The sequence below is a fragment of the Rhipicephalus sanguineus genome, chromosome 6 (genome assembly GCF_013339695.2).
Source record: "Rhipicephalus sanguineus isolate Rsan-2018 chromosome 6, BIME_Rsan_1.4, whole genome shotgun sequence".
NCBI lineage: Eukaryota > Metazoa > Arthropoda > Arachnida > Ixodida > Ixodidae > Rhipicephalus > Rhipicephalus sanguineus.
Window position 1 is genome coordinate 41,467,105 of NC_051181.1, and position 16,116 is coordinate 41,483,220.

Genomic DNA, 16,116 nt, shown 5'->3' on the forward strand with positions numbered 1-16,116 from the left:
CATCCCTCCTCCCGAAAGAGTAGGCCGGCCTTTTGCCCCTCTAGGTGGCAGCTGTCAGCCTGATTACGCCCTATTTCCATGTGTCCTTGTGTGTCTGTATGTACATGTCGAATTATAGTAATAATAAAGCACCCCTACTATACAATAATCTGATATGTCATCGCATATCCGCACGGTATTGAGCTCCTTCAAGACAGGGGCGTAGGAAGAAATCTTTTTGCGGAGGGCACCTCCTTGATCTGAAGTGAGGGCCGGGCAGGTAGATGTGGTCGAGTGCCATTTTGGGCTGAGTATGCACTGAAAAAAAATTTATTTCGAGGGCGGGGGGAGGGGGGCACGGGCCCGTTGTGCCACCCCCTCGCTACGCCACTGCTTCAAGAGGAAAAATGTTATAGTACCGACCCCTCTTTTAAGAAAACTCGAGTATGATTAGACTGGCCGAATTATAAATGGAAAAAGTTATATGTTGGCTACTTAACAGCGAGACATTCTCAGCGAACTACTTGAAATTGTTGCTTTGGCAGGAGCGTTCGTTCAGATAATCGTATAGCAAGAGAAACAAAAAGTGACCGCCAAAGGCTCCAATAAACTCGCGCTTCTCGTGCACCGATTTCATGCAGTACGAAGAGCGAACACCGAGCACCGGGCATATTATGTAAAGCTAAAATAACAGAGAGCTGAGCTAGTTGGTCGGCATTCATGTTAAAGAGAGAGGGCGTGGAAACACGGACACAAGAGAGAGGTCAAGACACCACAAACGCCTCTTACAGTGATAGGGAGCTGAGCTAGTTGGTAAATCTTCGCATATCCGCACGTTTGTGGTGTCTTGACTTCTCTCTTGGGTCCGTGTTTGCACGTCCTGTCTCTTTAACATGTAAAGTTACCCTTAATTTCTTGTCTTCTTCCTATCACATGACTGTGCACAGACCCATAGCAATAGCGGCGGCCTGGCGAAGGCTCAGCCACGTCTCAGCCCATGACATACGGTACAAAGAATTAAGATGATATAGCCCGTGACAAATCGTGGCCCCTGACCACGAATATGTTATTTCAGGCTTTTCCATCACCTCGCCGAACAGTTAAAGAAGGTAGCGTACCTGTCCCGGCCTGGCGATCATCCCTTTCTTGGCTAGTCGCAGTTCCACGACCGCGTCTCGGTACGGGTCATCGCCAGGAGCAGGTACGAGGCTGGGTGCCGCGGTTGCCGCCACAGGCGCAGACGCGTCGGCCTTGAATGTTGCGGGGGCGCCGTGTAACTGGACCGCTTCAAGCTTGGCGGCCGAGCGTCGCCTGTAGAGCCGGCAACAGGCGTCCAGGCCGAAGAGCGCAAAGGCCGCCAGCATCCACTTCCACGTCTACTGCAGCAGGCCGCCGCGCCGCAGGGCGCATGCGCACAAGCATGGGCATAAGCGACCTCAGGTAACATCAATATTACCATTGCTAATAGAGCGCCTACTGAATAGCAGATACCAACGAACGAGATAGCTTAACAGTAAGCACCAGTAACTTCGGTCTATACTTTGGACATTCGCCTGGCCTTGTGAGGCCGCGAAACTACACTGATGCATTAGCATGTCTGAATTAAGTACGCTCCTTCGCTGACTACCGGGATAGTGTAGGCGTGAACGGTGATGATGATGATAGTTTTTATTGGCATCTTTTTGGAAAGCACCGACCCAGCCTGTTCCCTTACAATCAGTGTTACTTTATTGTATTCAGTCTAGCATCGTAATTGTCTCGCTTTTCTTTCTGCATACAAGTGTCTACTTTTATTATGTACTCCTACCGAACCCTAGTGACCATTGTGCTGGCATTCATGTTCGTGCTTTTTATACCCCTATTCTAAACGTCACTTGCTTATCGCAACGACTGAGCATTAAATACTTCCATCTTTTTTATAAACGTAGCCTATGACCACCTGCCCTATCGGGTTGCGCTAATAGCATTGAGAATACAATTCATGTCTGCCATAAAACAGTTTTCGCAAAAGGTGAAACATTTGCACTTGTTTTGAAGCATTATATCAAAATCCCCACATCGTCGTATTGATGGTTATTGTACGTGATAAGTTAGGAAACATACACTATACGAGAACGAACCTCACGCTTTAAGACGTTTTACAAAAACTGACGCTATTTTCAACAGCACCAAAGCGTATACGAAACGTGATCTGTGGAGCTAGCATGCGAGCGCACAAAGATTTATCCTCACATTCCAGCAGGTACTCCTCAAACCAGCAAAAAGGATATAAACAGCTTGATAGCTAAAACGCTTCCCTTGCGAAGGACGTTGACATCACAAGGGTCGAGTAATTGCTTCGTTTCACCCTCTGTTTTTACAGACATGAAATAGGCCTTGAATTAATTTTGCATAGCTCGTAAATGAATACCTCACATTTTTATGTTGAAAATAAAACGCACAAACACTATTTATCGTCTGCGTGTCATCGATCTCACCTGGAACAGCTGCTCGCTCTGTATACTGTGCAGCTTGATTTATTTTATTTCATCAGCAATCCCAAAGACATCAAAGCAGCAGGTCATATACAGTAGTTGAATACAAAATAACGCAAATTGTGATACAATGGCAAGAACAAATAATTACAAAGAAAGTGTAACAGAAGAGTGATTAGTAGCATGTGAATATAAAGAAAACAGGCTCGCATAGTGAAATAAAACTGTAGTGAAGGAAAAACAAAGGAGAAAAAAAGAAAAGAAAAACATCGTGAGACCAAGGTGTAAGCATTTTTGCACAGCGGTGCTTCAGCGTGAGGCGACAAATGCATACTGTGGGACCTCAAATATGGGAAAAGAATAATAAGAGCATAAAAACGCATTAAAGGAGTCATGAACCACTTTTTCAAGTAATGATCTAATGACCTCAGTATCGGAGTGTACTGCCCGCGGAATCGATTGCCGCAATAATTTCTCGAATCTGTCAAGAACGAGCGGAGTTACGGGGGTTTGGCTCACGCTCTCAGCGCTTTCTCTCTTTTCTCGTCCTGACGAGCGCACTGGAAGCTACATAGGGAGGGATGGGGAAAGAAGTTACACCAGCGCGCGTCATGAAACGCAATCGCTCTCCCGCTGTGATTCGCAAGCGCGAGTGCGGCTACCGTGTAAAGTTAGCAGACTCAGGAGTGCGTCGCCGGCAAGTGGCGGCACCCTGTGGCAAGAAGCGCATCTGATCCGAACGCCGCTCTAGATTTATGTCGGCTATCGGCCAATGAGGATGCTATGGCTTTTGCGACGCGGAGACACAGATACGCGACGTCAACTGACAGGCGCCCCGCCCACCGGCGAGAGTGAGAACCGGGCTCTGTTTCAAAAGAGGGCGCCTGAGAAAACAGCAACTTCGCGCTCCGCTTGTAGCCTCTACGCGACGCGCACGACTGCAATGTTTGGCTGAGCAGTTCATAGCCGAGTCAGCTTTCCGCAGGATGTGTTTTCTCAACAAGCCCAAGGGGTGCTTCATGAGGCCTTTAAGAACAAACAGGTGACAGGTGTAGTTTCATACATAAATAGGAGGGCAAAGAACAGGACTATCTAACAGGGTTCGATTTCAAGTGCAGTTAAGAACAGTGTTAGTGCTTTCTATGATATGTAGGGGAAGAAGAAGAAGAAATAATAGAGAAGGAAAGGCAGGGAGGTTAACCAGTGTAAGACAACCGGTTTGCTAGTTATTCCATTCTCTTATGGTCAATGAAAAAAAAATCGATTTTTGAAACACGCCGTGTGCAAGGTGTATTCAGTGAGCATCTGTGTATGGTAATGTCTGGTAGGGCGTGTTTGTACGCTTGTTATGAAGTTAGTGGCATCAATATTTACTTCGTTATGTGTAAGTAAGTACACATATTTCAGTCTAGCTATTTTGGCTCGGCATTAAAGAGTATCTATGCCAGCAGTTTCCATTAACACCGTAGGTGATTCATGTGGCCCGTACTTGTTAAAAATGAACCTGACTGCCTTTCTTTGTACGCCGTCAAGTTTAGCGATGTCTTGTGTAGTAAAAGTAAACCATGCGATGTTTGCGTTTTCTAGTATCGGTCTTACAAATGCATTATAAGCCAACAGTTTGGTATCTATTGGGGCTAATCGAAGGCGCCAGCGTCGGATGAAAAAGAGTCGTTTGAGCGCGGTCGCTGTTATGTGGCCTATATGACTACTCCATCTAAGGTCCTCAGTTATAGTTAATCCCAGGTATTTATGTTGAGTAATCGCGCTTAATTCGGTGTTATTAATTTTATACGGGAATAACGATTTATTCTTTTTTCGCATTGCTTTTCGCATTTAATGTCATTTGCCAGACGGAAGACCATTTAAATGCTACCAGTGGTGTTTCTTCGTATCGTCATGCGCCTTTATGGCAACTAACGCAGTTTTGAAAGGGCTAGTGCCCAACCTTTACAGTTAATATCACGTGCTTCAACTTGGGCTAGTTGGTACGGCATTCTAATGTAGGACTAACGAGGACAGGGCAAGTGGTGCACAGCTTGCGGCTCTACCACGCAAGCTGGCACTTACATTTGCGTCAATAGTGACGGAAGAACGCAATACGGCAAATGTTCTGACATACTTTGGTGACACGCATATTTTGAAAGAATTGTCACTTTACTGAACTTTCATGAATCAAAGTTTGAAAAGCGAATGGAAGTATTTCAATTGTTAATAAGCATAATTGTATATGTTAATAAAATTATGTTAGAAGACTGCTTGGCTTTAAATAGAAATCCTACTGCGTGACATGTGCTATTTTTTTAACATGGAAACGATCGTTTAGATTGCCGTTTTATTTCATCGCCGTACGCACACAACTGCCAAAGTTTTGGGCATAGATTTCAGAAGAAGCCCATACATGTCATTGATTTTACTGTCGCGACCTCCTTTCTAATTCGGCTTGACACTTCTCATTGTAGTGTGAACTCCCGTTATTTTTTTTACTTGTTTCGATCTGGTTGGTTCGTAAGAACTTTATTGATGGTCCGGCAGAGCTCAGTGTGGCAGACCTTGCCTATATTTGTCGGGTCTGCTCTATGTCTTTTTCTTAAGGTCGCCATTTTTATTTTGGGTAGCCACTTTTTTTTTCTTTTTTCGCTGCAGAGCTTATAGAAATGGGGTAGCCGAGGTAATATAAACCTCAACCTATCCACAGGAAGACAGTTAAAACAGAACAGAACGGAACAGAACACAACGTCATTCTCCGCATTACAAGCATTGTCTGCGCGAAACATTATATCCTAGCGCCTCAGAAGGCGTATAAATCCTGTGCAACCAAGTAGGCAAATACTACTTCCTCACTGGATTCTATAGAAGGCCACCTTTCTATGAAAACGAACCGTGTATTACAACGCTGTGGGCTTCTCCAAACACTAAATTTCAATATTCAATCAGTGTCAGCCATTCGCGTTGGCGCACAACGAAATACGGGGCTTCCTTATGCGTACGGCAGCGTACACCGGGTGCGCTGCCCGGTGCCATTATAGCGGGGCAGCGCACGTTGTAAGGATCAAGTAAGTAGCCTATTAGTACACTTTAAACGAGGCTTCCGTTTTTACACTACTCTCCAAGTGACGCACAATAACATTCGTAGACTTACCTCACTCTTCTGGGAGATGAAAATGGGCGGCACAAAGCAGACTCCAACGTCCGGCCGTGGTTCCGGATAAGGTATCTCATCTCTCCTGCTGGTGTTCATGTACTGGCAACCAGGAACGTGCTCTTCAATGTTCACTTGTTCTTTAAGCACTCCGCTATCGTGTTAACAGAGGAAAGCGCGTCATTAGAGCTATGTGTTTCGCGATGTTGCACAGCCATTCGAAGAACGCTCATTTCGATGATATTTCGTGTGGCGCCTATCTGCACATGACACATTGTTTCGCTCTGTAGCACATTTCCCGTGGGCACTGATTAACGGGAGATGAAAACGTTCGAATGCGATATGTTTTAGCACACTGCTGTTTTTTAAGGATCTGTGTTAGGCACAAAGCACCCAACAGGAGACAGGGAGGAGCGCTATGCATGTGTGCTATTTTGAATGTGTTTTGTGTTCCAAATAACGTGAGAAAATCATAAAGTATGTATGACTAACAAGCTCCATCTGCACCATTACAACATACAGCAGCCGTGCATGTAATCTGCATAATTTGCATATGTTTATGTTCAAATTGAAAAGCGTAAAATAGTTGGCAATAAAAGACATTTTAAAAACTTGCCGCACAAGAAAATGTGCGAAGTTGTTTACTTGTCATCGTCACTTCATTTTCGCTTCACAATCAGTGTCGAACAAAAGGTAGTACCATAGATTCACTCAACATATATAAGCATGTAATTCCACCAATTAAAATCTCAATTCTCACATGAGCTGTTTTCTATACGAAGTCATAAATTTGGTTGTGACATTACTAACTGAAGTATTTAGAGTTAGTACGTGATGTCTTATAGATTCTAGTACCACAAAATACGCTATGTCATGGGCCTTGCAAGCTTACCACACGCTCGGTATTTCATACCGCTTTCAATGCTTTACTGATGCGCATGTGTTTCAAATTTCCGCAATTCGTTTTTCTGCGTTTTTCAGCAATTCATTTCGTACAGCTATGATGTGTAAGCATCCTATTGCGCACATCTTCTATGTTGGTTTAAAAATACTTGTCAAGTAAAGGGGCTATGCATACGGAAAATTCACTCTTTGATGCACAGCGCAATTACATGGAACATTATTATTTGCACTTCTATTTTTATCGCCTCGCATATGTTTGATACAACGTAGAAGTATACCTTAAATAACGCACAAGGTTGTTGGCAAAGCGCAGCTATTGAGGACAAATAACGAAATTATAGTGAATCGTTCGTTGCGCGCTAGGACAGTTGGCCTTACCTGTGGCAAGCATTTCCTTCTCTTTCAGATTCATTAAAGAACCAAGAAAAAAACGCGCACGTTTATGTTGACACGCATGAGCCGTTTATCACAGTGAGAAACAACACAGGCAGATGCATTTGAATCAAAGGAGTAAGTATTGTTTATATTTTGAGTAAAGGTTTCAAAATTTTCATATAGGACGACTGGTCAATTAAAAATCCTAGATCATGTTAAAGGAATAATAACTGGATTTTCAACCACACCGCATAATTGCTGAGTTGAGGAGTTGCTCTTGTAAACGTAAAAAACATAAATGGATACTCTTCATGCAATATTTTGCTCGACTCGCCCTACGGACTTTTTGGCGACTGGCCGAAACCAAGAGACACCCTGCTTAAGGCACCATATTCCTTACTTACCGGCAAAGCTACAACACTTGAACTTCCTGCAAAGATTAGTGAGGTGTTGTGGATCGTGGTTTTAAGTTAACAGCTTATAGCACTCACCAGCCATTCGATAAAACAGTAAATCGATACAGGAGTAATAAGGCCTTTGGCTACTATTTGTATGACTGGTCCACAAACGTGGCCGGCTTGCTTTTGTTTCTCCTTAATTTACATTCGCCTATTATTTTTGCATTTCAAATTGGAAAGAGTAAATTTAACATTTGTTCATTATCGCTCAAAATAAGTAGTCTAACCACTCCAATGAATACTGTAGCACATTAATATTATAGACACACGCTCAATCGATTGCTTCTGAGGTTGGCCGACTTGTTAATGACTGCAAGATAAAACACTGGCATACAACTACACGCTATGAAAATACGCATGCGCCCATCCCAAAGCCCGAACTTGTCAATATCTTGCTGACTCTTGCATTTGCTTGGGAAGCTAGTTAACATCTTGCAATTTCCAGATTTACGAACTGGTTATGCTTAAATTTTTGTTCAACTTGACCTTAAGCACCACTCCAAAGAGTCAGTCCTTTACAATACTCTGCATTTATGGTGCTTCGCTGAAATTTAAAACGCCTGTCTGTAGCGATGCAAAAAAACTTGCTCATCGGATAAAATTCCAGTTGAGTCACAAATGTTCTTCCCAGTGACACAGACGCTCCCACTGAAACATCAGAGCTGCTCATACTTGACATTTGTAGGGCAAATTATAATACGACCGCAAATTATACCTAGAAATAATATACCTCGAAATGAATATAAGCAATCCCACGACGTTCATGTATGCGTGTAATGCGACTGTTTTGCGTCAGCAGGGCGCGAGGGATACCTTCTCCCGACCTTGAGCTTCCAAGCTCGCTTGGACGTCCGAGGTTCTGTCTCAGTGTAACGAATATTTTTCGGCCATTCTAACATTAACTACTACTAGTTGCTACGATGATGGAGTAAGCTCTGGTTTTCTAACAATACGCAGGCACAGTCGGGAGCTTCAAGCGAGTTGCCGTCGCCGCCGGTGCCTTTGTCGCAAAATAATCATCCCGCGAGATTGTCGTGCGCAGCGTCTTCGAGTGTCCGCGCAGCGGACGGTGCCGCCGCCAACATCGACGACAGTACAAAACTAAGGCAGAAGTTAAGAAAATTTAAGCGTTATCACGGCGTAACAAAAAAGGCACCTCATTCAAAAGCTTCCATCCCATTACAGATGTTGTTAAGCAGTGTTGAAGTAGCTGCAGCATGCATGTATTAGAATTTTTGCTGTAATATAAAACATAAAAATGTAAAAAAAATGTAAAATTTTGTACGACATTGAGCTCATACAATGGAAAATGTTTTCGTCGCCACATATGATACTGAAATATAACCTATAGTCGGCTACAAACTAAGAATGAAAAGAACGTCAGCTCCGCCCACAGCCATCGTCGTCCCTCCAATAGAGAATTCGCATGAATGCTCCATACAAAACCGCTTGCTCATTCTTGTGACGCCAACCACTTCTCGAGCGTTTCAGATAGTTGACTTTCTAAGTTTTAGGCCGGAAGCTTGAACGTCCCCGTAAATTTCTTCAGGGAATCTGACATCCCTGCTCAGCCAAAAATGATGTTTTAGGTAGTAACGACGAACGTTTAACTTTAATGCGTAGTATTTACAATAACCCAGAAAAAGCACTTACGGTTCGAGCTGAAACCAGCTTGCACGACTGCCCTTGACAGGGAAGGGCCGGTGCGTCGTAGTTTTTTGGGCGGAGCCCACATTTTTTCTTAGGTTGTAACGGACTATACTGCTAAAATGAACTTGGTGTCACTAAAAGCAACATGAATTATCAGCATTAAGAATCAATTGACATCCTAACCGCCTGCACTGAACGCAAGAAAGTAGTCTTGAAATACACTGAACTGTTCAGAAACAACATACCATGTGCACTTATAGATATACTTAAAGATTTTCGATGTTCGGGAGTTATCTGCATCTCAATGAGAGTACTCGATATGTTTAACAATTCACGAATAGGGAATTTTGCTAGGCCGACATTTGTTGTTCTGCATTCTTACCTGAGAGGATGAAAAATTGCTAAGACCAGGAACAGTAATAAAAGATGATGCGAGTACCAGAACAGATCGTAGCACGATCTCCTGCAAAAAAAAAAAAACAATAAAAATTATTATCTAAAACTTCATGATAAAAGATGTTATGGAAGAGGAACGTTTCTGTATAGTTTCGCTTTTTCTAGCACTTTCAATTAGTTTCTTATACATCTTCTTGTTAGATTTTTAGTTCTCGTACAGCATCGCTCATCCCTTATGTCAATTTTTATTGAATTGGTTGCTGCCTGTTTAACACGGAGATAATCAATAAAATATATCAAAAAGCAATAACTTATTGGAACTTCAAGAAACTGCATCGGCTTATTTTCAACAGTCTAACGCTCTAAGGAACCACTGATGTGAGCCTCTAAGGCCTTCTAAGGTTTCCCTATATTAAATCTATGTAACAACACAACTGAAACATATTCTGTGTTTTTGCTCTGATGAGTTGCGGAATGTAATTTACCGTTTGTAAATTACGCTCTTGTTTTGACGAGCGCAATTATGTTTCGTTGCACCCTGTTTGCATAGAAGGTAAAGGGATCGCACTAAATACATTTGTATAAAACTAATCAGCAAAGGGACCTTTCTGCCCTGGCGGCAAGAAAATCATAAATGCAAACGGGGAACAAATATACTTCTGAAACTATCGTGATCTTTTTAAGAATAGTTTCGCGACATTTCACTCCCAATCTCATGTGCGTTGCCTGACCTAAGAATCAGTTAAACCCTTAAACCTAAGCGGATGTACACGGTAAGCAATCGTATCGACAACCGGCCCTTAAGAAGGGTACTCTCGTTTTCAGGCGCACATTGATTCAACAGAGTAATATGTGGATGCAGCACTCCTCCAGTTGGGAACGTCGGAGTGTTAAAAGCACCGCACTGTACACGTAATGGAACAAAACTGTCCCCAAATTTTTGAAATGCGCTTGCCAAGCTCTTTATTGAAAAAGAAACAACCGTTCGCGAAATGCATGAAACGCCTGTGGTCCAGACAACCGCAAGTGAAACCGCATCTCACCTGACACACTTGAGCGACGCCACGGAGAGAAATACCAGAAGGCACACCATTGCCAGTCCCGTCCAACCTGGAACTAAAAGGAATCGCCATTCGGTATTAATCAATCTAAATAAGCGGCGGACTGGTATACAACATGCCTTGCATTGAACTTATAAGCGTTGGAAACTAGATTTGAGATATGCGCACTACGTCCCAGGCCCTGTGTATCGTATTTTGCATATGAAGCCCAAGCTATGTAACACCTAGTGTTTTGCCATGGTATTGGCCTCGAGGAGTTACGGAGTCGCCCTCTATCGGACGCGCCTCGATTGCGTGCTAGGCAGGATGCCGCCGGCGCGCTCCCCATAGGTTTTGCTGTCGGCGCTCTACAAATACACCTCGCGGAAGCCCTCCAGGGCATTTCTGTAAGTACTTTCGAAATTAACTGTGTTCTTTACTGTCAATATAATCATTTTCGACGAACTGAAAGCACAAGATAGTCTACAGTCGCTGTCTCTTTGGAGAAAACCGAGCACCCGCTTCACGCTGTCACCGCGTTGGAGACCCCTGAACCGGCTTCTTGCGTAAAAGGTAGTCACTCGCTGAGTGCAAACTATGTGAAATATCTCGTTAGAGTACACTGCCTGTATAACCAAACGGAGCATAACAGAAAGAAGCCTCAAGCCAGCGATCGCACGGGTTCGCGATGACTGACGGTGCCTCTACATGTATGAGCGTCTGCATGTATGTTCGTACTGATGGTTTCGCTTTTGCTACGAGCGCGTTTTGGCACCGCGCTGTGAACTTTAGGCCGCAAAACATGAGAATTTGTGAGTAAACAAACAACTACTGTTGCGCGGACGCTATCAGAGCAGTTCAAAAACAATTTCCTTACAACTGCGGCTTCGGTGCGCATGACAACTTTGTGATCTGCCGTCCCGACGATTCAGTGTTTTTTTTTTCTTTTTCGGTCTAAATTCGGGTACGTTTCAATGTCATTTGACAAGTTGTCTCGCACTGCGTATTGATCGGCCTTCTCAGCGGGCAAATGCCGCTGCTTCTGTTTCTTTATTCAGCGCATTCGTTTCGTTTGGTGCTCACACAAAACGTGAGCAAATGTGACGCGTTTTTTTAAATGCTCCTTATTATCGTTCTGTTTGCATTCCAGTGAACTTGCCGCTCTCTGTGATCAACAAATTCATAGACCAAAGCTTCACCACTTCGAGATTGCTGGTGGAAGGAGAACCAGTCTACGAGACCGAGCATGTAGTAGCATGCGACGCCTAGGAAAATAAAGAAAATACAGTAACGCGGGAGAATCAGTGCATCGACTGACAAGAAGAAGGTGGCTTTCGCCTTCTAGTCATCTTTAACGAATACATAAGGGACCCTGTGCGTTTTTTAATTCAACGTATCTAAACAATGACTTGCGCATCTGCAGTCGATTTTGTGGACGCTGAGCACGGGGCCGACGATCAAGAGGTCGCATTGGAGGGTTCTGAGATGGCATCGCACATGGTAAAATGTAGCGCTTTTACCATCCTGTGGCAGATAAGCATCATTTGCCGGCGGGAAGCGCGCGCGAGCCATCGTCTCAGTGCGCGCTGTCTGCTACTCACCGAACATCGCAGGCCCGACGCAGTAACAAGAGTCTTCGTCGCGGAAGTGCTTGTTGCACACAAGACTCGTAGCGGATGGCTACTTGCCGGTTCTTAGCTTTACAACCCATGCTTCACGCTGTTTCTTGTCCCGCGGTTACTAGTGCAGGCTGACACTGGGCTCCTTTGCGTAAGCGCGGCGCTGCGGCACCGAGCGGTAAGGCCCCATGTTCGTCGCCTTCGGAGGCAGCCACTCTATTAAAATGGTTTCAATTGAGTAGAAAATGAGAGAAAACTTCCGAATTTGAACAGACCGCAGCGCATGTGGGACTTGAAACTCGTTTTCAAAGCACGCGGCAGTGCGCCACAAGCAGCCGACGCGGCCGCGGAGACCACGTGATCCTGCCAAGTACGTCACGCCGATGGTGGCGCCGGCGCTTCCAGTGGTGGGCCTCGAGGCCAATTTTCCTTAAATATTTGTCAATGGGCGAATGGTAAATACGTATTGCTCAATCACCTCCATGCAGCCGTCATACTGATCGCTTTGCACTCCACACACTAAACACATGTGCGCCTGTATAACAGATATATGTGTACAGGCGACATGTACCGAAAAATACATTGAAGGTGAAGACGCGTTTTATAAATGCACTTAACACAATGTTTTTTTTTTCTTCTTGTTGGTGCTTTTCTAATTGCGGCAAACGTATGTGTGCAGCAAGATTCATCAGTAGACCGCTTCTGAACGGAAACACATTGAAAACCTACAAAGCACAAAAGAACATTGCTCTGACCAAATCTTTTTATGAAGCCGTATCGCTTGAGTCTCATTCGCGAGTGCACAACATGAACGAAGTATTTGGAAAGTATAAAACTTTTGCCTCTCTCTCTTGTATATACCTATCGCTCCTGTATTATAGGATAGAAGTGACGAAGATACGGTCAACTGATGGACGCAGCCTATGGCATCTTTCCTTCAACAGAAAGAAGTAAGACAGTCTTTTCGCAGTAGCGGTAGCAAACACCAACCACCCTCATAAAAATATATCGCAAACTTAACTATCTCTGAAGTCAGTGAAATTGGAGGATTTATTTCCAGCGGCAACAGCATCGCGCTGTCAGAGCTTAGCAAATTGGCTATCAAAAAATAACGTTGTGTAACCAATTTTTGATAAACTCACGGCGTCGTCTCCAATCTAATTCAACTCAGTCAACAATGCTGCAAGCATACAGTCTAAATGCGTGCGGTCATTCGCCTCTTGCGCACACTTATCCATGCCTCCTCGCCTCTGTTTAATGTGAAGTCGTGGGCCATCAATTTCTATTGTGCAAAGTATAGTGTCACCGTTTTACTGTTTCTCCACAGTCTATCCCATTCGCTATTATATCCCAGCTTGTTTACAAATTACACCTAAAGCTACTACAAAATTTTGTCCTATCGCGTATTCACAAGCATATTACTGGTTGCGAGATGCTGCGTCTGGTTAACCTCCCTGCCTTTAATTCATTTCCTTTCTCTTCCTCCTCCACCTCCTCCTCCTGCACGATTCGTACCGCTGTATCTTTTAGGTTAACTTAGCAACAGCACTGGCAGTGACATCTGCCACGGTGTTTAAACCAAGAGCGCATAGCGAAATCCAATTCTGTAGTGATGAACAACATTCAACTTAACTGTAGGCGAAATGCAATTAGAGTTGGAGCATGTGGCTTCAATATGCAGAGCCCATATAGCTGCAAAACTTCATAGTCATAAATAAGGATTGTAGTACATAGTGGCATATGTCTCGGCATTACCAGTTGCGTCAAAATATGTTACTCCTCTAGGAAACCTAATATGCTGAATTCACGTAATTGGAATATGATTTTCATTGCTGAGTTACAGCGTTGTACGCCTCAGCTTTCCGAAATTCTGCAATTTTCACGAGCCCTTAGAAGGAACATGGTCCTAGCTAATGAAAAAGCTGCCCCTTAAAACAACGTTTCTTCTTATTTTGTATCGCAACGACGAATCAAGTCATCGATTCATTCAGCAGATGGATCAAGGAACTCCCGGGTGAAGAGTAAACACATATCGAGTATGGCAAGCAGCCCTCATACTCGACGCATCCGTAGTAATACTATGGCGCACATATTACAAAAAAGGCAATTTTCGGCACAGCACGTGCTGTATTGTCGCGTCGGCAAACGAAACTCCGCTTGAGGTATCTTTTCATCAGACTGAGCACCGGCGTACCTGAGGGATGTCCAGGGCCACGGAAAAAGCTCAAGTAAATCCATCGGACTAAAGCGAAAATTGCTACAGGGCGCCTAGGTCTTCCTTAATTCCTTCTCCTCTCTACGCTCCTTTTCAGTCTTTCTCCCCTCTCCCCCTAGGGTAGGGTAGCAAACCGGATGTTTCAATTCTGCTTGACAACCCTAGGATTCCCTCATTTTGATCTCTCTCTTTCTCTCCTAATTGTATACCGCACCATCTTGTGGCTTCACTAACCGAAATGTCAACATATTTTAAATACACAGTCGAACTGCCGCTGCGCCGTTTGTCCACCGAGAGCTCGTTGCCCATTAGCCAACAGTGCGACAGCTGTCAATGCGATTGGGTGCTGCTATGCCATGACACGTTTGATCTGAGACGAAATTCAGCGTGTAATCGCGCGTGAGTTCACGTTTATTCGACTGTTTTTAGCGTGTACCCCATAACATGATAAGTGAGTTTCATTTCATTCAGTGTTCTAGTACGTACCAAGTATTCCTATGGGAGTTTTGATTAACCTTCATTTATGCGTCTGTGCCTAACAAAGAACCTCCACAGTTAGGCAAACGTGACACCTTAAAAAAATAGCACGAAATCAGCTTACCTGTCCTGAGTATCATCAGTAGCGGATCCTGAAAACAACACACATTAAAAGAGCAGGAAGTAAAACATTCACAAACTGTGCACTGGACAAGGCTCGTCTTTTTTTTTTCGCAAGTAAGCATTTAAGTATTTTCAAGCATACACAGCTGAAATAAGTTTTCCACAGCATGTATCTGACTGATCTAGCCAATGTGGGAACGAATAAAATAACGATCGGTTTAAGGCTTTCTCGCTCTGAGTCATATCTTTTTTAAAACAAGAATCTTTCCCAAACTGGGACCCTTAAAATGTTTGAACGATTTCCAGGACGTGTCGGTCAATAATAAAACTTCTAATAGGTAATGCAACTGGTGCGCTGCGAAATTCACACTTGAAATGGAATGTCGTCAAGCGAACCTGCTCTCTAGAACAATACATTTGGTCAGAAAAAAGTGCAACACTACCCACGTCTTCCCTAACGAAAGCAAAAAAAAAAACGGTAAGGTTGCGTAGTCTACCTCATACATTGAATTACATGATGCTAGCAACATTAAACGGGATTCTTAAATATATAATTTCTTGCGCAATTACAATAAAGCTGTGTAGGTGTATAGCCGGAAACTCCCAAACTTTGCAGAAGCGTTTTTATTTGAAGGCTGTAGATATGCGCTGACGCGATATGATTGCGTTTGTTAATAAACTACATTCATGCTACTATTCTCATGGTTACTCATGGTCTAATTCAGAACTATGATCTTAAATATGCGATTACTGCGTTCCATTTCAAAGGGTCACGGCCTACCGTTTTATCAACCGCCGGTTTTCTGGTCGTGCCTTTTTATGGCGTACGAGTGCTTAGCTCGTTTTCTTGCGTGAGAGAGAAGCAGCCTCTGATAGGGGCCCTGCAACACTTTTTTAGCATGGTAAGAAAACGATGCCGATCTGTAGTCGAGGCCTATGAGACACGCGAGCCAACCATTATTGCGCGGTACGTGGGATGGAATGTATAATTAATTCAAAAATCATCTAGAAATCACTCCCTCTTTCACCTAGAAATGATGTCATATACTGAAATTACTGTGCCATGTACCCAAAGCCCACGGCCGTTGGCTGAGTTGATTATGGTGAGCTGCACAGTTGCCGCGGCCGCCGCGGGATGCCGCCACGTGCCCGCGCGCTCGCTCGCAATCACACTGAAAGTAAGCCGCGCTTTCGAAGAAAAAACGAAAAGTGCTGACGAAGGTACGCATCTTCTTGCCCTCTTGTCATCCCCCCTCGATGCGTAG

General features: G+C 44.0%; 1 protein-coding gene across 4 annotated transcripts in view; it reads right to left on the minus strand.

Moving 5' to 3' along the window:
- Positions 1-16,116, minus strand: part of LOC119395728 (NADPH oxidase 4) — a 357,853-nt gene that overhangs the window by 30,232 nt on the left and 311,505 nt on the right. For all 4 annotated transcript variants that reach the window (XM_049416759.1, XM_049416758.1, XM_037662740.2 and 1 more), the window contains exons 6-10: positions 14,853-14,880; positions 10,421-10,493; positions 9,364-9,444; positions 5,596-5,749; positions 1,098-1,355 (exon numbers count right to left, since the gene is read on the minus strand). In XM_049416759.1, the coding sequence (XP_049272716.1) occupies positions 1,098-1,355; positions 5,596-5,749; positions 9,364-9,444; positions 10,421-10,493; positions 14,853-14,880 (594 nt within the window). The remainder of the gene's footprint in view (positions 1-1,097; positions 1,356-5,595; positions 5,750-9,363; positions 9,445-10,420; positions 10,494-14,852; positions 14,881-16,116) is intronic.